This window comes from Lipophrys pholis (assembly GCF_963383615.2).
Source record: "Lipophrys pholis genome assembly, chromosome: 12".
Classification (NCBI taxonomy): Eukaryota; Metazoa; Chordata; class Actinopteri; order Blenniiformes; family Blenniidae; genus Lipophrys; species Lipophrys pholis.
Window position 1 is genome coordinate 27,506,890 of NC_137641.1, and position 26,628 is coordinate 27,533,517.

Here is a 26,628-nt window from a genome sequence, read left to right on the forward strand (position 1 = left end):
GTAAAAATGTGTCTACATAAAATATATTTTCTAGATTTTGACTAATTATTCCGATCAGGGATGCAAAATTATTTTTTTTCCCGCAGATACCCGATAACATCCTGCTTTTCACAACTGATGCAAGTACCTTTAATCAATTACATTTTTAATAGTTTAGATACACAACTGAGGTAACAGAAATGCAAAGATATACGTGTTGAAACTGGTAGACTTTTTATCCCTTCTAGGCACTTTGGCTGAACATTTACTGCAAACGCCGATCACGTTGTCTTTTTCAGAAACAGTGAAGAATGCCAACACCGGTGGTGGCAACGCAATGTTCAGCAAAAAAGTTACTTATCGGACTTATCTGTGTGATGTCATTTTTTCCTAATATGGGGCCGATAATCATCTGTACCGATAGTTATCGTGCATTATTAATTCTGCTCATAATAAGAACTACTTTATTTTATATAAGCCTACTTTATTTTTGTGTTCCAGCTATGTGACCAAATGTTTTATGCCTTTAAAGATGTAAATAGTAAAAGGATAGTCATGAACTTCATAATATATCATTACTTAACAAAGACATAGATTTAGAGTTGTACTTATTTATAGATTATAGGGCTATTATCTATCGATCCGGCTCACTTGAGATCAAACTGCGCTGTATGTGGCCCCTGAAGTAAAATGAGTTTGACACCCCGGCAATACATAATAAGCAAATAAGGTCATTTTAGCCATCTGAAGTTTCTGCTAAATCAAGTGTCAATGAACAGGATTGGCAACATTCAGTGGTAAAATTCTCATGTTAGACCACAGCAACAAAAAAGTTAAACAAAATCTATCGCGAGCTGATTGTAATTACAGCCTCCGAGGAGGAAGATCACCAGCAGTGCTTAAAATACATATGAGGCAGCATTAGAGCCCCAAGGCATGCAAAAATCATTTAAACAGCCTTTGGTCAGCTACCCACTTCTTTTTAATCCTATCTATAACGTTACAGCTTGCAGCAAGAAAAACTAGAAAATAGGCCAGCATATGCCCAACAACCACGAGTCGGGAACTTTTCAAAGCTTGATCAAGAGGGAGAGAAAAAAAAAACCTTTCACCTCACTAGAATTAAGCTCAGTTGTTCTGGTGGGAGCGCCGCGCCGTCTCACGCATGTTTGTGCCGAAACCTTGACGAGTTCAAAAGAAAAGAGGCGGAAGCCGCTCGCTATTCAGTCTGAGGACGAGATGAGATGAGATGAGAGGGCGCTCGCTGATTCGCTGTGGATTCTTATTCATCTAAGTGTAGTTTTTATTCATCTCTTGGCTTATTTGGAGCTGGTGTGTCACGCAAGGACAAAGGCAGGTGGGTCCCGTGCCAATGAATAATTTAGCGAAACACAGACACGCCGGGCGTTTGTGGAGCTGTGATGTGGATGTGCTGGCCTGAGAACAGGCACAGGTGCACCGTGCACATATGCACTGTCACAAACTGAAGCTTTAAAGGTTACACCAACAGACAGACACATTTAGCACCTTTTGTCCACCAAAATTGCACTTTATAATTCTGGTCCTTGGTTATTTGAAATTATGCTATTTGGGTTTGTTTTGTTTTTTTAAAAGAAGCTCTCACATCATTTTGCTGCAATATTAAATTTTCTCTCGATATACTGATTTATGAATTCATGACTAAACAGTTTTGTAAGGTTATCTTCAAGTACCAATGAAATGATTGAAACTAACAGTTGGGACGGACCCAAGGCCTCTCGCAGGGTGCATGTGTTGGTTGATGCCTTAGGCCTCGTTCACACTGCGGGGAAATGCGACCCAATTCAGATTTTTTTACTCAAAAGTGACCCTTATCCGACCCGTTTTGTGGCCGTGTGAAAGCGCCAATTCCGATTTTTTTGCACACCAGACCCAGGCCTCGTTCTTATGTCGACTGCTTCGTCATCGCCGGGTGACTGACGTCACAGATAAGTGCCGGAGGAAGTGGCTCCGCCAAAATGTTAAAAGCGGTTAAAAGCTGTGCTCTCTATCTTCCTCATTCTCTCACTCATGTTGTCCAGATTTTGTCGGCTCGTATTTCACAACTACATAAAAAAGGAAATACACGGGCTGACCAGCGTGGCCAGATATGGCTGGTATTCCCCGATTGGGGAGCCAAACGCTCTTACCTTTTAACTTTGTTTATTTGGTGCATTTGTGTGTTTATGGCGTGTTCTTTATTACGCATTTCCGGTTTTAACATGACTCCTACACAGGCTGAGATTTAGGCTGGTTTTTATTGAAGTGTGTGGGTTTTACGTTGTTTGGGCTGGAAACAGTGCGTCCCATCTGGCAACCTTGGTTACTGACCGGCGTGACATGTGTAAACAGCGTGCTTGGCGTGATTTCACATTGTCTTCTGCACTCTGGAGCCTGAAAACATCCGGTCCGACCACGTTCACACGGCAGGTCACGTTTGAAATGATCCAGCAAAAGAATCGGAATTGAGCATCAAGACCTGCAGCGTGAACGCAGCCTCCGTTTCACAGCAGGAAGTTGTTTCCTCTCTTGAATTAGAGGTTTTTCCACCGGTTCTATTGGCTTCTACATACTAAAATGTGTGTAAAGACTTCCTTCGCCTCATCAGAGGAGCAAGGCAATTTTCTATTTAATCCTTACTGGTGACTTACAAAAATATACAATACAAGGGGGTAATGGTTCACCTAACAATGGTTATTGACTCCAATTTCTTCCTATTGTGTGACATATTTCATTTAAGTTTTGCAAGGAATCAGAATTAAAAAAAAGTGGCACTTCAAACAAATTGGTTTTATTAAAATGAACATTTTCAGACTAAATGTCAAACATTATGAAAAGAAAAAATGTATTATAAAATAGGATGTGGTGAATGATAATACCTTTTCTCCACAGCGTGGAAACAACTGCTTCAGATATTTTTTTTCTATGCTGTTCACCAGTGAGTTAACATCCCATTAAACTCAGGTGATGAACTCAATTGTTAAAATTTGTAAAAAAAAAAAAAAACTAAACAAAACACAAATGTTCCCTTCAGAATTAAAACTTGTAAAATAGAAATGGATCCAAACACCTTGAGTCCCAGAGAACAGTGAAGCGTATTAGACATTTTTAAATGAATAACAAAATAACACTGCAGAGATGATTTAATATATGATAATGTATTCGCTCAAACCTGCAGAATAATGTATGTTGCATTTGAAAATCTGAATCAGCAACACAGCAATTACCTTACATAATCATGCCTGAAATGTTTCAGATTGTCGCTGGCAGTGTTGTAAAAAGCACCTTGTAATTAGCGAAGAAGCCAGCAGACTGTGTTTATTCTTTTAGCCTCTGTCTCTGTGACTTAATCATACACATCCAGCATAACGACGCCTCGTCTGCCGGTTTCTCATCATCGTGCAGCCGCTTGTATCGGCGTGCAAAGAAGACAAACTGACACGCTCACAATGTGTGTGTAGGTGTGTGATTTAATGATTTAACACAGAAAAACTGCAGATGAGAAGAAAAAAGAAATCCTGTTTGCAAAGGTAAATATGTGCTATGCAGAGAACGCTGGGTATCAGTCATAACTTTTGGGTGAGAGAAGGACGTTTCAGCTCGTCTCGTTATCGAGTTCTCGTCATAATATCAGAGAAAATGTGACCTTACTGGGGAGATAAAGGGGAATGAGAAGAAAAGCATTGGTGTTAATAGAAAAGTGGGAATGTGGTTGGATTGAGTAAACATTTTTTCTAAAAAAAGCATTCAGGCTGAGCACTGAAAAATTTGTCAGCAAGCATTCCTTGATGCTTTTCATTTCACCAGAGAAATAATCTCATTCCTGAACAAATCACGCTAAATGGCGCCCTCTAATGGTGATTATTTGCAAAACCTGCAGATGCTCCTTGAATGTCAATGTTGCCATGAATCAAGCTCCAACACATGAAATCCTCTCATAACAGATCTTTTCTTTTTTTTAACAGTTTGTGCAGAATTTAGGGAAAATAATGTCTCAAAATCATTTAAAAGAAACAATTCAAAGTGCAACTGCAAACACAGATTCAAAGACCGGGTTTATAATGTGTTCTCATGCCTTCTAACCACCCAGCAACGGTAGCTGTGGGATACAAATGCTTAAATAGGAAACCTCAGTGCCACCTCAATTCTCATCTGACTGATCCCTTCCAAGAGTGATAACTGAAGCTCTGTTTGGCTTCAGTGTGAATCCTTGTATTTTTATAAGGTATTAAATAAACTGTATGCTCACACTGTCGAAAAAGCAGCAGGGAAGTTGCAACCCGACAGAGGCCCTTTGAAAGAATTTCTGAGTGTCTCTTTTAGCGGGTAAGACGAATCACTGCAAGTGCTTTGAAGCAGTGCGCTCTCCACCTAGTGGATACGAGGCAGAAGAATAGAGTTTCAGAAATCTTATCCAGGCATGTGAGCAATGCGAGGCTCACTTTGCACACATTAGTGCGAGCCTGAGGGGGCGAGGGAAGTGCTTCTTTTGAGCTACGCTGACCCTTCACTGAATCAAACAGGCAAGTATGAGCCTGATCTACTAAAGGTTTAATTAAAAAAAAAAAAAAAAAAAAGAGAGATAAGTTGTGCACACTGTGAATCATGTATAACTGATGTGCAAAATAACACGCACTATGGATTTAGCATGTTTGCTTGAAAACAGGAGATCGGGAGCAATGTCCAAAAAACACGTTTCTCATTGCATCTGTTTTGAACGAGTTTGAAAAGGAGGTGCAGCGATGTCCAGAGATGCTGCCGTTAATGCTGCCGTCCCAAATTTAGATTTTTTTTTTGCTGTAACTTCCTCGACCACCAACACGTCCGCCTCTGCGGCATCATGTTTGACTTTGTGCTTGTGGGAGCACAGCGCAGGGCTTTTATGCAAAACCCACTTTTAAATTCTCCAGTTTGTACTATCGCTTCTTCATTTCATGACCTTAAATTGCCTCTTGGTGTGAATCTTGCATTGACATCACGCCTATTTACCTGTTTATTTATCTGCAACTGTAAACACTGTACATTTTTATTTTTTTTTTTATTGTGCTTAGTTCCATTACTTTTTCCTTCCCTTTTGATATGACTCTCTATTCTAAACTATTGGATCCTTAACTTGTCTATATTTTGGAGTTGACCGGGCCACGAGTACTGAATTTCATACCATGTCATGTGAAAGTGTACTGTTATGACTATAAAGAGTCCTTGAATGGTTGCATGCGAGTGTGTGTGTGTGTGAACATTAGTGCGGAAATGTTTAAATGTAATGAGGAAGATGAATCAGCCCTCCTATTCACGTTTCAGACTCTGTATCGGGTTGTACGCTGATCAGCATCTTTACTAATGGCGCATGGGTTAAAGGTCAATTGGCCTCAAATCATGTCATCAGAACGTCAAAATGTTCTCACCACTGTTTTCAATAAAAAAGCGAAAAGGATGCAGAGACGAGGAAGCTTCTTCTGATGGAGATTTGTTGACGAGAACTTGACTTTTCATTTGAGCTTTGTTTACCTGACTGTGTTCTGTTGCCATGGTGATGACGTCAACAGGAAGCTGAACACCAGCGGGACAAGGGAAGGATTGCAGTGTACTCTAATGATTTCAAGTCTGGCGACTTAAACTCCATTTAAAGAAAATGCACATGTCAGATTTAGAGCGAAAATAGTCGAAGAGTGTTGGTGAAGTGTTTTCGTGTGTCGCGATCACTGCAGAGGTTCGTCCTCGCGCTACCCACCGGTCTCAGTGGACATCTGGCTGCGGTATTCCGGAAACTGCGTCTCCACAGGAACGCTGATGGTGCGTCTCAGAAGGTGGACCTTGCATGACGCGGGGCGCCTCTCCTGCGAAAACAAGCGAGGGGAAAAAGCTCAGGAAAATGAAGAGAGAGAGAAGAGGAACGGGGGCAACTCGGGGCAGATAAAATGTGGAATGCGTTTACTGGAAGTCGCTGAGCAGAGAGGGAGGGAGTCAGAATTGAAAAGTCGACAGCGGAAAAATGGTGGCTTTAAAAATGCACGAAATACCTGTGTGACATTCCTTATCTGTGTTGTTGCGGTTATTCTGGTCACCGTGTTTAATGCTGCGTGTGGCCAGAAGCACACAATAGCCGTAGCGGCGCTGATGAACGAGCGGCCGTTGAATAAAACAGAGTAGACATTAGGCGCACATCAGTCAGTGTCGGCGCGTATCTCTTTACCGCGTGCACGCCGAATGTTTGGCTCAAGAAGATTAAACGGACAAAAGGAGAGAGGATGGATGCGGTGCGAAAGTCGAGAAATAAAAAAAAAAGGGAGAGAGAGAGAGAGAGAGAGAGAGAGAGAGAGGGCCTGATGCCCTCCAAGTGGAGCGATAATGGCTTATCGAACACCCTCACACCTCGAAACTCAATGCCTGTCTGCGCCTCTGTTTATCTCAGTGATCCTCCCCGCGAGTCCCGTTGCCTGTTTTGCGTGACTTAGGCTTAAGGATGCCACTTTGTGCGACACCGTTTCTGTTATAAGGACAACGTGCGATGTCAGTGCTAATATGACTAAGCAGTATTATGAGCTGTAACCCGAACCTCCATTCGCTGCATTTTTAAAAAAAAAAAAAATATGTCACACGCGGCACAATACTGTGAAGACCCCGATTGTCTTGCTCTCAGTGACACGTGCTATTATGCAGGGATTAAGAGTATAATCTCTGGCTTTATTTGACTATTTCACCATTAAGCCCCTGTCATCCAATTTCTGTCCTCTTTTCAAATCCAATGAAATAATTGACTTTAAAAATGAGAACCTACATTTAACATTTAGGTGCCAGAAACCATTTCTGACTGTTTGTCCTGATCTGAGATCAACATTATCGTCGGTGTTACCAATTTTTCAGGGGATTGAGTTACATGTCATGTCTCGTTAATTTAATAAACGTTCAGCATTTAATAACCCATCTGTTAAAGAGTCACTCAGGTTCGGGCTTGTGATTGAATCTGGTTGGCCATCTCAGCTCGTGTATCGTTTATACCTGCCAATTTAGCTTTTCCCAGCAGACTCTGGGTGAATTGCAGGGTAAAACATACAAAGATCAGCAGCCCATCACAGGTCTAACACATACAATCACTCACACCTGCAACTGGTATGAAGTCATCTATCAGGGCAACATACACGCTGAGATACTTGGGTGCACAGGGAGAACATGAACCCAAACCCAGGTTAGTGTCAACAAATGTATATTCATAGAATGTAGGGATTTATTTTATCTATCTATCTATCTATCAAGAGTTCATGTATGTTTTTACATCTCTGGAATGATTTCATAATGAAATTGATTAAAAAAAAAAAAAAAAAACTCCTACAACTTTTATTCACTAAACACTAAAATAAATACTGAAAGTGTGCCTGAAGCTGGGTGGCAGGATGAATGAACCCTGCGTGGTCTAAATGGAAAAAAAAAATCAAGGAACGAATTTTGGATTGAATCGCAGCACAAGAAGAACGACCGTCTTCAACTACTGAACTTGCTTACAGACAAAAGCTGTTCAAAGAGCATTAACGCAGTGCAAAGGTGCTCTGGGAATACATAGGGATTCAGTTTTAAAGTTGTGATTGTCCTGATGAAGCTCATTCACCAAAAACCTGAGCAAAACCTCCCAAAGAGATCAGTCAGACGTCAACAGCATGGTAATTCTTGCCCTGGAGACACAGACACACACACAGATTGAAACCTTTAAAGGGGACATATCATGCTAAATCCACTTTTTTAGCCCTTAAATGCATTTTGTTGTATATTTAGAGTGTTTAGAAGTACAGAAAAGTTCAAAGTAGTCTCTTCAGGTGCTCCGTTGATATCTTTATATTCTGTTTTGGTCATATTTTGCGATCGGTTTCGATTTTTCTATTCTCTATTACGTTTTTTGAACAATGACGTCACAGTATTCGCAGCGGAACTGCCAAATTATGACATCGACATTTCGAGCAATCCGCCATTTTTGTTTCTCGCTGCGATTTTGTAGTCCAACCGAAGTTACGAGAGGATAAGTCGAAATGTTCGGTTGTTGGATGTAGTAACCCACAAGCTTCGTTACACCGTCTCCCAGCATCAGAACCTTTTCGAAGTGCCTGGTTGAGTTTTATTTTTCACAGAAATGTACCCACATCTGTGGGTAAGGTCATTTTTGTGTGCGCGAATCACTTTAAGGACGACTGCTTCAGCAACCTCCGCCAGTATAAAGAAGGATTTGCCGAAAGACTTGGTCTGATTGAGCGGTCAGTTCCTTCTATCTATGGAGACGACGAACAGAGCACTTCGGTAAGCTGTATATAACGCTAAAAAGTGTGATGATAAGACGTCCCTGTCATTGTTTTGTTAGCATTAGCAGTTGCACCGTCTTCATATGTTAGCGCTGTGTGCTCGTTTTAGATTATAATGTAACTTCTGTGTTAAATAGTCGTTGTAATACAGGCAGTATTGTAGTAGTGGGCATGGATGGAGAAGTTAGTGTAAATATAGTAACACACCATTGCGTTACATCCATATGAAGACGTTGTTCTGAAGGTGCATCATTGTCATTTTCATCTCGCTCCGCCGGGTCCGACTCTGGCTCCAACATGTATGGCTGGATGGACAAATCTTCCGTTGTTGACATTTTGTAAATAATGTGTGAATATAAAGTTTCTGCGCCGCTAGATAATTGTATCTGTTCTATCAAACTACAAAGATGGCCGAACAGGGTGACGTTGAACCGAGTGTCACCTCTGCAACCTGGAGAGGAGGAGGGGTATGAAGTGTCTCATTTGCATTTGAAGAGACCGCCCCAAAACGAGTTGCTCTCAGAAGCGCATCAGAAAAGGGGTTGAAAAGGGGCCTGTGGAGCTCTAATAATGAGGAATTCAGACCCAAGCATTGCAGTTTCGCGTTGTATAGACCACAACTGTATGATTTATATGTAAAAAGGAAGGATTTAAAAGCATGATATGTCTCCTTTAAGTATTTTGATCTTAGGAGGAATCTTTTAATGACCTCAGCATCAAAAAAAGAAAAGAAAAGAAAAGAAAAACACCCGTCATGAGCCCCCTCTACCGACAGTAACATGGAAAAAGTAATGATCTGCAGGATCACTGCACACACTCTGAGCTCCACAGGCTCAGGAAACAAATGAAGACTTCACAAGAAGCTGAAGGTGAAAATGAGAAAAGTCTGAATCGTGGCGAGCCCTCTGGAATCACACCTGTCGCTCAGCTTTATTACCCCGACATCACAGCCCTGCAGAAATGTGACACACTTGCTGAATGTAGAAACTGTTCTGCCCCCTGTTTTGTATTCACGTCTCTCTTTTCTTCTTCTTCTTTCTGTCTCGCTACTGGAGCATCGTTTGTGGTCTGATTAAAAAAAACTCGCAACATCAAGCCACAAAGCGTTCACAGCAACAACAACAACAATAGTGTTTACATGAGCTATTGAAACCGATACACCACTTTAATTGTGTTTTTCATATTGTCTCATCATGGAACAGTGAAATATGAGTAGCAATGATGGACTGATTGAGGGAGATAGTAACAGAATTCAATAGAGACAAAAAAAAAAAAAAAGAGATGAAGGATATAAGAGTCAAAAACAAAAATAGAAAGAAAGGCAATCTCTGTTTACTAAAAGCCCTACAGCTATTTCTTTTTTTTTTTTTTTCATAGCCAACAATCAATTCAGACTTCAAGTATTGCTCTTTTCTTCTTTTGGTCTTCTCGGGTTTGTTGATAGCAGTGTGAACAAGAGTAAGATTTAACTTTAAAAGCAACAAGTGAGATAAATATAAATGAGTATCTTGTGAAATTTAACAGATTTTACATGATGTCACAGAGCCATCTTATGGAGCAAACGGAGTCTCCGTGGAAATAAGCCTTCTCTCTCTGCTGTAATGACAGAAAAGCACAAAACTAACCAATGGAAAACGACCGCAAACCTTTTGCTGTGCAGCGACGCACGTTTCTGGTGACTTACTTTCTTGTCGAAAAAAACCCAACAAATTATTAATTAAAGGCCCCATTTGCACAACATTGCAACATATTTTTTGCTTTTTTATTTCAGAAAGGTTTTGCGCTTACATTACAAATTATTTTGTTAAAAATCCTATTTTTAGACCTGATAAAAAATGTGGCTTGTTTTAAAAGTTATTTACTTAGTGTTAGCCATTGATTTTAAACTATATTCTTAAAATCTACATGCCAAAAATCTTATTTCAAGAGCTCTCATCATGTAAAATTTACTTGCTGCATGGACAGAAAAACAGTTTTGCCTTAATAGTGTTGCTTTTTGTCAGTGGTCTGGTGGGCAATTGTCTGCTAACTTTACTCATCTTTCACTGCAGCAGGTAGAAGGAGTCACAGTCCTAAAGATAGTGGCCACAACAAAAAAGTCCCATTACTAAAGCCAAGCGCTGTGGACAAATAGAAAGGTTTATAGCAGGGAAAACACTTGTCGGACTCACTAAAAATAACCGGTATGTTTAAAGATTTAACTGCCGTGAAGGTTTATGTTACATGAATTGGTTCCCCAGAAAAAGGCTCAATAGGAGCTTTCTGTGTGGAGATTTGCAACTTGTGTTTCTGTAGTTGTTTTCTAGGTGTTCTGTCCACTTCACACACTCCAAAGACATATTTGTTTGATGAACTGTCCTCTGTCGTTTGTTGACTAGGGGGGCTACAGTAGAAACACCACAGCCTTGATTAATTATAACCCGTTTCCCCAGAACACCACAGATTCACTCTCAGGTATTCCTGCGAAACGCAGTTGCAGGCACTATGTTGCTCTTCTGCAAATATATTCCCCGAATCCCACACACTAGACCTTTAATTGCACACAAAGGTTTGACCCGGGCTGTGTGACTTTTTGTTTGACTCGCGCTCCTGCAGCTTGTTTAGCTGTCAAAGCCTCGCCATCACACCTGCACTTGAAACAAGCCATTACAGGAGCGTATCACTCCTTCCACGTGCAGTTTGCTGACACGACAGAAATCCAGCAGCGCTCGGGTTGACCTTACCCGAGGTCCAGGGTCTGGGAAACAAACGCATTTAAGAGCCGTTGTTCTGTGCTACAGGGAAACAAAAAGCACTCTTGTGGAAAGGCTGCCAAGCGGGTCGATTGAAAAATATTTCTCCCTGCAATTAGAACTGTTTTAGAGCAGCGTGTCTCGGTAATTGCCAACAAAGAAACACTAAAGCTGGAGCAGTCACATCAGCGGAGGAAAAAAAAAAAAAAAAGGTTTGACGTGACCAATAACTAAGCCTTCTGGGTACTTTTGTCACATTTGGTGTGAGTTCTTGCAAAACTTGCTCCATTCCCCCAAAGTGCTGATGCAACATTGAAAATTATGCATAAAAGCTGTAATTTATTTTGTTGCAGATGATGTTTAAAATGATGACATCAACTGGATAGAGAGAAAGAGAGAAAGAGAGATGTTTTGCATGCAGTCAGTCTGGAAATTACACAGACGTCAATTGATTGATGTCTTCACATATAAATGCCACTGTGCCCCCCAGTGGCTGAATAAAGGACTACATCAGAATTGAGCTACTTTCTGAGGTTTGATTGTTTGTTGATTTTTAAGAATAATTATATAAATTTTATTGTCAACCATACATATTTTCATAATTATTGTTAAAAAAACACACTATATTGTTTTGATTTCAAACATATCATATTATATATTTTTTTGCATTCAGGTAAACAGTAACCTCATGTAGAAGGGATCTTTGAATCAGTGAACAATGTAACTCCAATCACCCCCTGTGACTCCTCATTTGCACCTAATAGTGAATCCTGTAATCTCACTGAAACCCGCATGATCTAGTGTGACACTAATCAAAACAACCGAGGCAGAGAGCCAAACTCAGCAAACCTGGTTGTTTCTGCAGCGGTTTCATGACTTTTTTTTAAATAAAGTTGTTTTATTTGCTGAAACTGTTATACACGGCTGTGTTTCAAATGATAAGGCGGAATAAGTGGTGAAATGGGTCGGACATGAGATAAATCTGAGGAGGGAGAGACGACAGATGAGAAAGACAATGCTGACACAGAGGGACGAGACGGATTAGTGTGTACGCTCCGCTCTCACCACCTCCTCCTCGTTCAGAAGCAGCATCTGACTGTCGGCCATCACACAGTACTTCGGGTTCCACGCCGTCCGCTCTTCATACGAATGGCCACGGGCCATCCGGTGCCTCAGCGTGCACTGCATGTCTGAAAGGAGATTAAAAAGGAAGGTAAAGAAAAGTTGTTTGCACTCCCTCGCCTCACAGTGAGAATATCCCCCGGTTCGAGACGGTGCTCGGGTTGGTTTTTCTCTGCGTTGCGTGGGCTTGCCTCGGTCGCTCCAGTTTCCTCCCACACAACAAGAAACATGGATTTGACGTTCGGTAGAGAATCTGGATGTGAGTGACTGTCCTGCTTTCGCTGTATTCTGACTAAAAGTACCTGGTGAAAACACATTATTTTTTACATCTTAGTTTCAGAAAAGTTTCATCTTTACACAGCGTTGTTTTGAAAACCCTTTCCATTTAAACAATGCAGTTAGCATGTTGGGCCATGAGCGGGTGCTGTTTGTTTGTCCGAAGAGATCACAACACGCTATGAATACCAACAACGTCAAGTACATGGACATTTGAATGGACAGACAACAAAAGTTTAATTGCTATTCCAGTTGACTCTCAACTATAAAGGCTCCAACAAAATGGGAGATTTAAACAATCTTATTATAATCTTTTAACAATCTTATAAGAATCTTATAAGATTACAAGAACCTTATAAGATTGCTACACTGTACGACACAGAGCTAAGAAAGTATGGATGCACAAAGTTTGCTGTGTGCAGATTGCACGATAAAAACGCAAGCAGAATAACAGCCTACAACAATGTGGCTCGATGTGATTGTGCAAGAATGTGTAATTCCACAAGACAGTCCTCACCGCTGTGGCATTTATGTGTCAAAAAATGAGAAGGACGAGAATACGGACATGGTCATGGTTTGGAAAGAGAAGCCAATTTGTGATGTAAATTTTGTAAAGGGAGCTTAAAGTAAGGATTTGTTGACATCTTCAAGCATTTTATTATAGCTAGTAGATGTTAACAGGAGCCGGTTTCATAAACTTGCGTTTTCACTGGCTCCGAGCACTGTTGTCATCCAAACTGATAAATTTAGCATTTTCATTATTTTAAAAAAAGGATCCTGCAGCCATTACCTGCACTTCCACAAGTTTTACGCAAATCAGGGAATCCACGGGTATCAATAAAAAGACCATTTATGCCATAAATACTCTAGAGAAGCCAGCATGGTAGTTTGAAGGATTATAAACATGTTCAACTTGTGCGGTTTCAATTAAGCTTTCTTCCACTATAAGCTGGTCCATTGAGACAACACTTCATTAAAGGATTCTTAGTATCGACAATGTGTCAAATGCGAAAGCCTTCCTTTTTAACCAAAGCCCAATGCTGATAAATTAAGAAAAACAGTGAAGTTGTTTCAAATTTGGTAAGTAGGACTGTTCCCCATGAGCCAAGAACTATTTAACTACCAAGAGAGACATCTCTTCTTCTGTGGTTGATACAAAGAAAGCTCTTCTGATCTTCACTAGTATTTAGGGGAAGTTTCAGGTTATACTCCAGCCTAATTGGCCCTGCTATGGACCACCAACCTGTCCAGGGTGTAACCTTCTAGGACGGATGGTATCATTCATCAAAGCAGTAAAAAGACATTCGTCTGATTTTGCACACTTGATAATAGGCTGGAATAACAAGTATTTGTTATATCCAAAATAACCTGAGAATGAGTAATGAGGTACGCAGTCAACAGATGACAATTAGGATTATTTTTCACTGGAACTTTCGTCACTTTTGAAAACTGGTGCTGCTGAACAACAGCAAAAAAATGTTTTTTTAAACATATCTTCAATAAGAAATCCTGCTGACTGAAGAGGTAAAGACTACCGCTCTCTGCGTTCCTTGTGGATGTCATGTGGAGAAAAAAAAAAGAAAAAAAAGAACATATTTAAAAAGAAACTGAGACGGGCATAAATTGGATTTCCCTGCATCTGCAATGATAAGATGACATAAATCCATGAAAAGCACTACATGTGCTTTTTCTTAGCGGAAAAGCAATCCGTCTATCCAGACTCACGGTGGTTATATTGCAGGGGAGCTGTGATTACGTCAGGCTGCACTGTGTATTAGCTCTGGGAATCAAAATCCACATTGGCATCACTGTTGTGCTCCCTGCACACAATGAGGAAAAAATTAAATATAATTATCATCCGAGTTTTATGATTTAAGTCATGATGCGTAACATTCGATAGCAAAGTGCTTGTAACTAAACAAACATAAAATATAAGTCTTTATTACATTTTTCATCACATACATGTTACAACGGATGCTAAACGTGCTTGAGATTTTATATAATTATGTTGATGCTTAATCTACAAACAAATAGTAGTTTTAATGCTGATAGAATAAAAAAAAAATGGAGAATAGAGAAAAATATGCAAAATTATACATACTTTAGAACTAGATCTAGTGTCTATTTCAAGATCAATCCTCATGTTGAAAGACTGGTATTTAATATGCACAGACTGACATTTAAATTGTATTAATCCAAGCTGAAATCTGATTTTTTTTTTTTCGTGACAGAAGAAAGTTTCTGTGGTAGTTATAGGCCATATAATTCACAAGCTTGCTGGATATATTTCTCACTCATGTCACAAAAAATTGTCAACTCCATTTGTGAAATGAGAATAAGGGGAAACGTCTGGTTTTATGCCATTCAATTTAACTGCTTAGCGTCCTCATCTAATCGCCAGGAATATGCACGATTAACAAACACCTGCAATTTGGTTTAAATATCTGTTAAACAAATGAGTGTCTTATATACCTGCGAGGCTGCTTAACTGCCAGGTTGCACGTCACTAGTTGGGGCAACAAGCACCTAGGGGAAGCAGTAAGGTTTGGCAACACATTTGTCCATAAAATGGAGATTATGATCAAGATTACGTGTGGATTGTGTTTGATATTAACCTGCACGCTGCTGCTCGCAGTGGCGGCCATACGTATCGATATCATTTACCTAGAGACCCTGTAATCCGGTCATCTAAGAACCCGTTTACAGGAAAATGTTTTTCAAGTGAAAACGGAAAACGAAAGACACTTGGATGACAATGGTGACCGGAGCCACTTTTGACATTTAAAAAAAACAGCAAAAAAAACACGGGGGAGAACGCAACTTTTCTGCAGCACTACAACTGTGCATGCGTATCACGACGTTAGTAAATAGATCTTGTGCAGATGTGCGAGTAGACGGACAGTAACAACAATTTCAGCCTCTAGAACGTCATGACACCCAGTCCATATTGTCCTGGGACTCTGTAATAGCAGTGACTCTAAACCATCAAACCACAATCTAATCTCATTGTCTGTCCATGCGAAATTGCCATTTTTAATGTTTATTGCAGATTGTTCTGTGCGCACGTGTGTGTGGTTTTATTATATAAACAAACAACAGCACCCACTGGTGACCTCGCATGAAAACGACATCATTCTCAGCATTTCTGCTTTTTGTTTAAACTGACATCATTTTCAAAATGTTGTAAACGTGAAACGTTTTTGAAAAGAAACACTAACACGATGCGTTTTCACTTTCTTGAAGATAAAGGCTATTTAATTGATTGATAGATTTCAAGCCTTAATACTGCACATTTGACTTCATGGAGGAGTTGGTAAGTAGAGCACTAAAAAGAAATCAGTCATCAGCAACCACCCCTTCTTCACACGTTCATTTTAAATTAAGTATCTATCATTTTGTGGTGATTTTGGTTTAATTTGGAGTTGGATTGAAAATAAAATTGGGCATAGCTACATGACAAGTAAATCAGACTTGTTAAATTTGGAAATAACTATTCAGAGATGCACTAAACTATTTTGTTTTTGTGCTGCGGGTAACAACTTTGAACGGAGAGAATTTCATCTCTGCCGTCTCTCAAAGGGAATATTCAGTGCATTGAGACATTTAATTTTTTTTTTCCATAATTGCCATGCTCCGACAAGTTCTTAAATCTTTTTTTAGACAATCTCATTTGCAGCACTGTGGGAATTGAGCCGCTATAAACTAACTTTATCAGTGTGCACAATATGCACAGAGCAGAAAGTCTGTGAGGTTGCCTCGGTGCTGTCAGTCATGTCTCTTTGATCATTTTCCCTCACAGTTACCGGCTGCCTCACAACCCACAAATCCTCAGTCATCGGCGTGCCACTGGAGACAAAGTCACGAGTGAATAACGCATTAATGCGCAAACACACGGCTGCCGCATACGGCATCCGTCTGAGCAGCTTACACTCACGCTGCGGAAAAGGAACAGGTCAAGCACACATGGTTTTCCATTTACCGGTCGCTTCTTTAGGCAAGAGGTATTTAATCCTGCTGTTGATTCAATTATGTAATTAGGAAGCAGCTCGGCTCACTGCAGAGCGGGAATGACGAGGCAAACAGGAGCGTGAAAGGTGAGAATGACTGGTACAGTTCTGCAGGGTACGTTAAGCTTCAACTTCCTCGGCTCGGGTTTATCCGTGCACCCTATTTCGGAGGCAGGTCCTTAACGTAACCCTGACAGCCAGACAGACCAAAAGGCAACTCGACGTGGTAGAAATTATTAGAGTTTCGACAAGGCCCGTTTGGTGTATTGATCAGGTGTATGGCAGGTACAAACGCAATCAATCAATCAGGATGACACTGCTTTGTGATGTGCTAAACAAGGCCTACACTGCATGCACAAACTTAAATAAAATAGTATCACCAGCGTTTCTGTAAATTAAGTCAACACCACTAATTTAATTATCCAAACAGCCTTATGCTTAACATGCTAAATATGTTTAATACAAGTGGATTTGGCATTTCTTCCACGGTTTGAAAACATTTCAGAGATGTGTTTCCAATTAGTGGTGTCCTCAAATCTGAGGAGTATACAGCCAGATTGTTATCCATCACCAGGGAGACATTTGATCTGTCCAGAATTTTTTTTTTTCCTGCATGAAACAAACCCAATCACATTGCCAGAATCATAAAGCACCGCCTTCGTTAATAAGGACATGGAGTCCTGTAACAGATGGTTACAGCCCCCGCAGAGAACCGATATCAACATCATCTCCTCAGCCTGGGCTCACCTGAGAAAACACGAGCTCTTTTACGCAGCATAAGTATTACCAAGAAATGTGACCAGTTTCCGCAGTAAGCTTGGAAGAACTTGTACATCAAAGAATTTCAGCTCTTTCAAGAATGGACAATAGTGAATTTATATTGTTACTTGTTTATATTTTCCAAATAAAAGATTATTAAAGCACCTTTTCCAAATATAGTACCATAAATAAGTTGTTTAATCTGGATAATATCCTTTATTCAACAAGTTCTTCTTTTATTCTTATCTAAATACATTTATCTGCAATACATGATGATTAGCGGTTTGATTAATGAAGTGGTTTGTCTACAAAGTGATTACTGTCAAGTGCAAACTAGAAAATGAAGGTCTGATTGCATTTAGGTCAGAGGGGCTGTGATCAGCTTGTCAACAATATAATTGATGGTGCTTTTATTAAGGAACTGGGACATAGGAAGGCTTCAACTTCAAATTAGGGAAAATACATGAAAGCTGTCAAATTCAGAGGGCTCAAAGAAGAAAATATGGCTTTGCTGGCAGCGTGAATCATATAAGGAATAGTTTTTTCCACAACTTTATCATATTGCAGTTAAAATGAAAACAGACAGATCTAACAAGCCCAGCTGGGGTAATTGCCAACCTACATAAAAAATTTGAATCTCAAAACACATTTATTTTAAAAGCATAATATTAACATGCTGTATTTTTTTCAAAAGACTGAATTTGAACAAAAAAATTATTATAAAAGGTACATATTGTTACTTTAAGGATGATGAGGTAGGGCTTGTTTTAAAATTCAAAACGTTGAAACAAATTTCGTCTAAAAAAAAAATAAAATAAAATATTGACGGAAATTGGAAAAAAAATACTGATGCGTTCAGCGCAGCTGGGAAATCCCACTTCCGACTGCGAAAACAAAACAAAACCTTACACTCGGAAAAAGTTAAGTTTTACATTTAAGAGTGCGCTGAGAAGCATATTTCACACACCACAGCGGAATCTGTGTACCTGGATGAGAAATTATACCTTATTGCAAATGTGTTCATGAAAAAAAAAAAAAGAAAAGTTAGCTTAGCATAATTCGCTAGCAGTGTTTATATGCGGAAGTGATGCCCGCAGAAAATTACTGGTATCAAGTGTTTCTCATATACTTGCATATTTTCGTCAGGCATACTTGCTATCTTTTTTTATTTTTGTTATCTAGACTCTCATAATTGGTATGCCTATGGTATACCCGACTTCAGGACTGCATGAACGTGTCACAAGTCCTGACAATAACGAACTACAAACACACCAAAACTTCAACATCTAAACTGGATAATATCAATTAATCTTCCAAAAAAATAGATGAACACAGCAAAGGTATTATGCTTGCTACGTTTAACCAAAACAGCATCTTAAACTTCATGGAGTGTAATTGTATATATTCAATTCCTTACCTACTAATAAAGACACATGAAGGTTAATCAAAGTCATTGCAGCTTTCTTTGCTCCAGCATGGGTTCTGTCCTCACATGTCCACACAGTCTTACTTTTCCTTAAAAAAAAAAAGTCGGTTTCTTTGCACCTACTGCCCACTACTGGTGATAAGGCTCACAGGCATTCCCACATTTTACTCTACAGTCTCAGGTCTTCAACACACCTGAATCTTATAATGTGTCATCATCAAGCGTGTAACAATGTGCCAAAGCAGGAAACAAACCGAAAACATGCAGGACACTGAATTCCAGGATGAATGTAGGAGACTTAATACCAAACGAATGAATTTCACTCATATAGCGCTTTTCCACCGTGTAAGCAGTCCCCAAAGCGCTTTACACTGTTAATCACATTCACCCATTCAGACACACATTCGCAGAGCAATGGAGGCGGCAACCATACAAAAGAAGTGTAAATGTTTATTTATTTATTCAAATTCACTTACAGGACTATTCTTGGTTTGACTTATTGTTTGACTTATTGCTTGAGGCCAGTTCTGAAACCCCATACATTTTGGTCTTGTCCTGTTCTTGGGACGCTCTGGTCTTGTTCTTGACTCGGTATCAGTCTTGACTACAAACACTAGTTTGAATGTGCACTTTCTGTCTTTCTGTGAGGAGTTTGCATGTTATCCATCGCACAGTCCAAACACATTAAAAGGTTAATCAGTGACAATAAGATCTCATCCAGACAGAGAGGGGTAAGTTGTATCCTCATATCCCAACTACTAATGTCTTCTTCTCAGTTTTCTTTTTCGGTGTTTATGTATTATATATTGCAGAAACACTACAAGACAGATTTAATTAATACATTTTTATTTATAAGTGCCTTTCAGGGCACCAATTGATGCATCTCATGCGCGAAAGAATCAAAAACACAACGGAGAAAGTTGACCCCAAAAACTGGAATCGTTTAAATGGGATGTGTGAGACAAAGGAGGAACGGTAGCAACAGTGCTGAGATTGAACCAGATAACATTGGTGACAGAGCAAATATAGAGCAGCAACACATTTCCCATCTGTGGCCTTATTTCTGACAAATGTTGGAAGTTATCACCAGAGAACAGGAAAAAAACTGGGAATGTCTTTTAAGGAGCAGTTTTCACTTGAATACTTTTCATGCCTATATTTTATAAGGGAAATATAGTTTCCTGTTGCCATGTCTTCTCGATCAGTTTGATTTTGTTGAAAACAGTGCATTAGGTCAGGTGAAATGTAATGTAGGAGTGCAGGAAACAAGAAAATAGATGCCCAATATAGGTATATACATCAGATAGAAATTATTCCTATACAATGGGCAACCTAGACCGTAATGAATGCATTAAAATAATTCAGAAACAAGGTCGCAAACCAAAATGATTGACCACTGATGCACTGCATCATTCACTGCAGGTCTGGTCCATCCATCATTATTGATAGTGCAGCCTAACATAACCACCAACAGCCATAACAAGACATTCAATGTCTGCGATGACAAATACAATCATTACCCAAGTAACATTCCTTTCTTTTCTAACATTTTGTTTTGTAGGTTTTGTTCTGAACCCTCTAAATCCTCTCCAGCAATTTGGTGACACATGAATCTGCTCTCTCTCTTTTTTTTGTGTGTGTGTGTGTGTGTGTGTGTGTGTGTGTTACATTCGATTGTGGGATGCAGTTACGCAACCAAACATGTTCTGCCGAGGCTCAAACAAACAGCAGGGCAGCGACACAATAGATCATGCGCCGGGCTTGTGAATGTGCACATTGATGTTTGTGTGTCCATGAGAGCGAAGGGTCGCGAATGAGCGTGCGACGCTCTGTGTGTGGAAGATAAGCACCGTTCCCATCAGATAGCAGCTGGATGCTCCAGCCCAACACAACCGATGAGCACGGCCTCGTGGCGTTTGCATTACGCTTACCGGCAGCAGTGTGCTGCCCCTAGCTGTGTTTTACATATTAGTTGCTGACCGAGAAGATCAATACCTGCACAATATCAGCGTTTTATCATCCCTGCATCAATAGCCTTTGTGAGGTGGTACAACAATAAACTGCACTATTCCCTGCCCGCTGTATAGCCTGGCTGCCAGGTATTGATAGAACAAATATATATTAAAAAAATTTATTTTAAAGCCTTAGTTTTTTTAGGAGCTTTCTTTAGTTTCGATGGAGAAGCTTTCCAGACGTTTTGTTGGAGGAGAGCAGAAGAAGAGGAAGTGTCTGATCTGCTGCTTCCTTTGCAGGAAGTCGATGCAACCTCCGCCGTAGACTTTGGCTTGTTTTTACTTCGGATATCAAATCCAGCATCTCCACATGGTCAAGACTCAACCTGATGTACTATATATATATTAAAAGAATAACTGAAATCATGACAAATGTAGGATGATATGTGGGTACATTTTGGCTGAAGTTTAATCTGACCACGAGGGACGTTCGTCAAGTCTTGAATTTAACTTTAAGATTTGTTCGCTGGTTTCATCCAGGAGCTATAAGGAGGTTTCTATTGACTGGCCATCCCAAAGCAGTTTGTGCATCTATGACTCCCACATGATATGGATTTCTGGTCTTTGAACTTGTCTTTCAGGAGTTTGAGTTTGTCATACTCCTCTATGAAGGATCCATGCAATTCCATGCTCAAATCCCTATGTCAGGGGAATGATTTTATCTGCAAAGAGTAAATGCAATTTGCATGTGAGCTTTTCGTGAAAATGTGAAACACAAAGTGTCTCATCATGTGTTTGGTATCATAAAAGCATGAGAAACCAAATACGCACACAGCCAAATCGATAATTCAAACAAGGATATCAAACATCAAAAAGCAGTATAATGGATGCGAATCGGCAAAGACATTGGCCGTTCAGAGAAATATAAATCTTTTATGACTTTCTTCAAATACAGAAAAGAACACGGTGTTTTTCTGTTATTGCACACAAGGTTCTGTAGAGTCTTCTCAGTGCTACTGAGGGCATAAAATACAACACATAAAGGCACATCAGGGAGACCAGAGACGCTGTGACTAAGCACACCGCCATCCCATATCAACAGTATGTTGTTCACATATCCTGCAGCAGTGGGTTCACAGTTTCAGAGCATAAAAACAGAGCAGAACTACACCAGCACTTCCACAAAACATAAAGTGTATTTGAAATCGGTGTACTGCATTTTAGACCCTTGTGATCTCATTGGTACATACAAATCTTTGGTATGATGAGCCTTGAAGAGCTTTGTATGATTTCTAATGATGGCATTGTTTTTTCTTCACGTATAATTCAGCTGGCAACAGCATTTCGGAATTTAGGCTTTTTAGGTACTTTTGTGAAGGAAAACCAGCTATGGCGTCGTACGCTGGTGTAGTGGTTAGTGCTCTCTCATAACATAGAATATCAAGGGTTTTGGCCATTTCTGTGCAGAACATATTTCTCTAGGTACTCTTGGACCATCACAAAAACATGTGATGAAGATCAACTGGTCACTCACTCCATATTGACCATAGATGTTAATGTGAGAGTACGTTTCTACGATGGACTGGTGACATGTTTAGGGTGTAAATAGTGAAGTGGGATTGGCTCCCACAACTCTGGATTGGAAAAGGCGAGCCTGAAAGAGCTGTTTTCCACACAGAATCACAAGTCAAGGGCAACTCCTGCAGTGCAAGGTGCGCCGCCTCATTTGGGAGCAATTTGAGGTTTAGTGACTTATTCAAGGACGCTTTAATGCATGGCATATCGTGGCATGGGAGAACAATCTGCTTTACCACCTGATCCAGAGCCATCATTAAAACATGAATTAGGAATACCATATTATTAAAAATAAAAACAAAAATGAGGCTCCTGTTCTGATCTTGCAAGTGCAATTTCTAAAACCTAATGAATTCAAGAAGAAGGATGTAATTTGAAGTTTAATTTTAGCACATACGACAAAAAAACTGTTTAAGTTGCACAAAATTACTGTATTACTGAGTGTTTCTACATCTATGCATTGCATAATGCAAAAAAATTAGACAGTCCTTTTCATTAAAAAGACGACCACATTCATCACAAGTCCTCACTGAAGATCACTGGTCATGATTTGGCTTTCTGATAATGAGGATCAAAAGTTTTGCAGCCTTAAAAATGATCATTGCCGCTCCTCCCTGCGATAGGAGAAGCTTCTAATTTGTCTTCTTTCATTTACAAGGAAGAATCAGCTAGTTTTGCACTCCTTATCTTGTGAACCATACTCGAGGTCACAATGTAAACCAATGCACCAACATTGGGAATCGGGTAGAAAACTCATACAAATAAAGTTACGAATATTAGTTTTAGTGGAGTCGCTGTGCGTGTGTGCATTGAATGCATATTTTGATTTGCAACATGGGATCCAGTCTATCCACCTCCATGACACTGAGACAGGCTATAGATGTGTGCAGTGCCCTGGAGTAATTTAGACCCGTTTACTGTCATATATTTATAAAGCTTATAAATCATATTATCTCACACAAGAAGAAGTCACATTTTTTTCATGACAATGCAATCACAGATTGCCTGTTCAGTGTGTTTTTTTTCACACGATGACATATTCACGCCAAAATGCAAGTGCAGCCATGGGTTTGTGATGTTTGCCTGCGACACACAGAAAGTGCATGGACATAGTGAAACAAGCACTGACTTGAGGCTAAGCTCAGGATAAAGTGAAGTTCCAGGTCAGAAACAGCTTGGCTTATGTCTCGCCGCTGTAACGCTCACCGTTTTCTGACTCCTCGGTGTCACGCAATGTAAAATTTGCATGACACATCTAATGTCATATCGGAAAAATAACAAATTCATGTTTTGTTTTCCTGTACATGCTAGAACGGGAGGCTGTGGGCTCATCATCAATGGCTGCAGAAGCACTTAAGAGGAGATGCATCTTTTTAAATGGTCAGTTATAAATTCTGCTTGTCTGCATGCTGCAGGCTCCACCAGTATGACTTGATGAAGCTTTGAGAGATTTAGAGTCCTTGCATTGGCTGTACTGCTGATGGAAAGCGTCATCGTCTTTTGGCCCGAACAAAAAAAACAACAAAAAAAACCCCAATGCTGCACAGACCACAAGGTAAGGCCACACAAAGAGGTGGACTCTGCTAATACAATGCAAGTAAATTAGTGCCATGGGCTTGCCAATGACTTTGTGCTGTCGGATACAACAAATCACATCTTTGGGAAAAGTAACAGAGAGCGAGAGAGAGAAAGAATGTGTATATACAAATCAGCAAGGATTTGACAGGATTTTCTCTTGACATGGTTTGAGATGAGATTGCAAAAGCAGCATACATAGCTGCCGAAGATGTCGCACTGTTGCTGACAACTACTCATTGACACATAGCTGTCACCCAACAGGCTCAGAGAGATGGCAGTTTTAAAACACACTCCTCGTGTATGAGGACACTGCTGGCATGAAGCCAGAGGAGCTGTATCCGCCAGGCAGCCACACAATGGAAGAAACTGGCAAAAAAAGAGGAGAAAGAATCTCTGGAGTACTCGCTACTTTTTGACTCAAGGTAAATCACATGAAGCTGCTGGTCATCAGTTAAAAAGTACTCTGAAGTGAGGACGCAAACATAAAAGAAGTCTCTGTACACGTGAATGTGTTGGAGCACTTGATGAATCACTGTCTTGGCAAACAGAAAAGGAGTGGAAATACGAACCTGGCAGCTGACAGCTTGAGGGGAGTTTTATGAGGGCATAACAATGTCATGTACTGACCTTCATCACAATATTGGTTTGCATAAACAGTCAGGGAGCGTATAGTATTAAAAAAAAAAAAATTACTCTCCTATTTAACACTCATGGGAATCAGTAAATGAGATCCCCCAGACATAACACATGTAGAAAGAAACTCTTGCAGAATTATCATAACAATCTAGCAGTTTTTTCATGAGCGCAACCTGTTGTGTCACCGAGATAAAAAAAAAAAAAAGAAAACACTTTTGAGTGTGCATGATGCCGATGGCTGTTATGTAAAGTATTACAACGGTGCCGTCGGATGGTTGAGCCGGACGCTTAACCTTCGACTACGTCTTTAATTTGACTTGTTTAGCGGGTCATCACTTTACATGGCACCTCCTTCACCACTGGGTGTGTGAACGATTGAATCAGCAGTGTCGACAATACGACAACGCGAAACGATGCATTTTCACTTGAAACGTTGTCACGGAAACAGGGCCTAAGGTGTCGGGGTTGTGTAAATCAGTCGAATGATGATTAACTCTTTAAGTTCATCTGAAATTTATTTGATTAGTTTGAGGAAGATGCTCTACAATCTGGACATCAGCAGTTCTTGATAGAAGTGGATTTATGACCCGATGACATTGAGAAGCAGACGGGGTGAGTAATGCATCAGGAATATCTTGGATACAGGCTAATATTAATCTTATTTAAAGATGGACAGATTTCACGTCGTAGTAAGGAAGAATGAGTTCTCTCACGATTATCGACGACACTCATCCGTCGTTTAAACAAGAGTTTGGTAAAATAGTGACACAGTTGCTTCAGCCAATGTTGAGGGAGATGGTAGTAATGCTTTAAAGCTAAATATAATATCAATTAAGTTCTCATAAAAGTAAAAACATTGCCACAAAAACCTTAGAAAATGAGTTAAAAAAAAAAACGAGTCATGAAATATTCCCACGTCTGCAGCATCCTTACATATTGTGTAAAAACGTATGGAAACACAGAATAAGGACACATTTGATTCGTTGTAACTGTAAATGTTTCATAAGATCTGAAATATATTATGCTTGCTGAAAGATATATGGGTGTTGAATGCTGCTACTGCTCTTTGAGTCAGGATGACTTGTTGGCACACTCAGTCACCGTCTTTCACTCTTTTTCACACACACACACACACACACACACACACACACACACACACACACACACACACACACACACACACACACACACACACACACACACACACACACACACACACACACACATACACACACACACACACACACACACAAACAGAGCATGACAAGGAGCTTCTCCCTGGGCTCTCCGTCTTCTGAAAGTCTCTTGGCTGAGACAACCCTTGGAAGAACAATGAAGCTCAACATGTCGGCAATTCATTTGCTGACGAACAACTGGACTGTGAAAACGATGCGAGAGCGAACGAAAGACCGTCTGCAAGTAGCATTGTGGCACAGTGTTTCTGGAGAGATTACGAAAAGCCTCAGAATAAACAATTATTACAGAAAGGTAATAGAGAATAACAGAGTCAAGCAAATCAGAAAGATGGAAATTCTCCTTTGCAGCCTTGTGAATGTGAACTCAGCTTCACTCTCAGGTCCTGAGTCAAGAGTAGATTTTCAGTCATTTCCTTTGCCTGATGAGTGGGAGATGGTGGTGCAACACTTGGCCGTAATGGAGGATGTTTTTTGTTTTTTTTTGTTACGAACTCACCCAGACTCTGAACTCTTTCTAAGGCTGCTTGTTGAAAATCATTTTGTCTGACCGTCTGTCATGGAGTGACAGGCTTTCATTCCACATTTCTGTAAAATGAATTTTCTGACACTTGGCTTCACTTTAAGGATAAAGGCGGGGGAAAAAAATGAAGAAATTGATTAAAGAGTGTACACTACCATGCAGCTGTATCTGTTGGAGTTATTTCAGAGTCCCTAAAAAATTCACAATACCCTAAAATGTCCGTGCATAATTTATAACCTGAGATCGTGTGCAAGCCTTGTCCCAATTACGATTCGATAGGGGAATACATGCTAGAAAAAGATGATTAGACAAAATATATATTGGAGCCAGTACAAACGTCTCCTAATACATTGACTGTTAGATGATTGAATATAAGATCAGTCGAAAAGTACATTCAAACATTCAAAGACTTTATGCCGTATTATGACTTGTATCCCTGTTAATTGGAGATAAGAGATCTCGTGTCACAACTTCAAAATGCGAAAATTAGTGTTGTGTTTTTAAAAATACTGCTGCGATTGTTTACTGCTGCTGCACATCTACAGCTCATGGAGAAAATTTCAACCA

The 26,628-nt window shown here is 40.0% G+C and overlaps 1 protein-coding gene across 1 annotated transcript in view; it reads right to left on the bottom strand.

Moving 5' to 3' along the window:
• dab2ipb (DAB2 interacting protein b) overlaps positions 1-26,628 on the bottom strand; it is a 194,941-nt gene that overhangs the window by 163,376 nt on the left and 4,937 nt on the right. Inside the window, exons 2-3 of the mRNA XM_080477500.1 lie at positions 12,080-12,204; positions 5,729-5,834 (exon numbers count right to left, since the gene is read on the bottom strand). Coding sequence (XP_080333626.1) covers positions 5,729-5,834; positions 12,080-12,204 — 231 coding nt within the window. The remainder of the gene's footprint in view (positions 1-5,728; positions 5,835-12,079; positions 12,205-26,628) is intronic.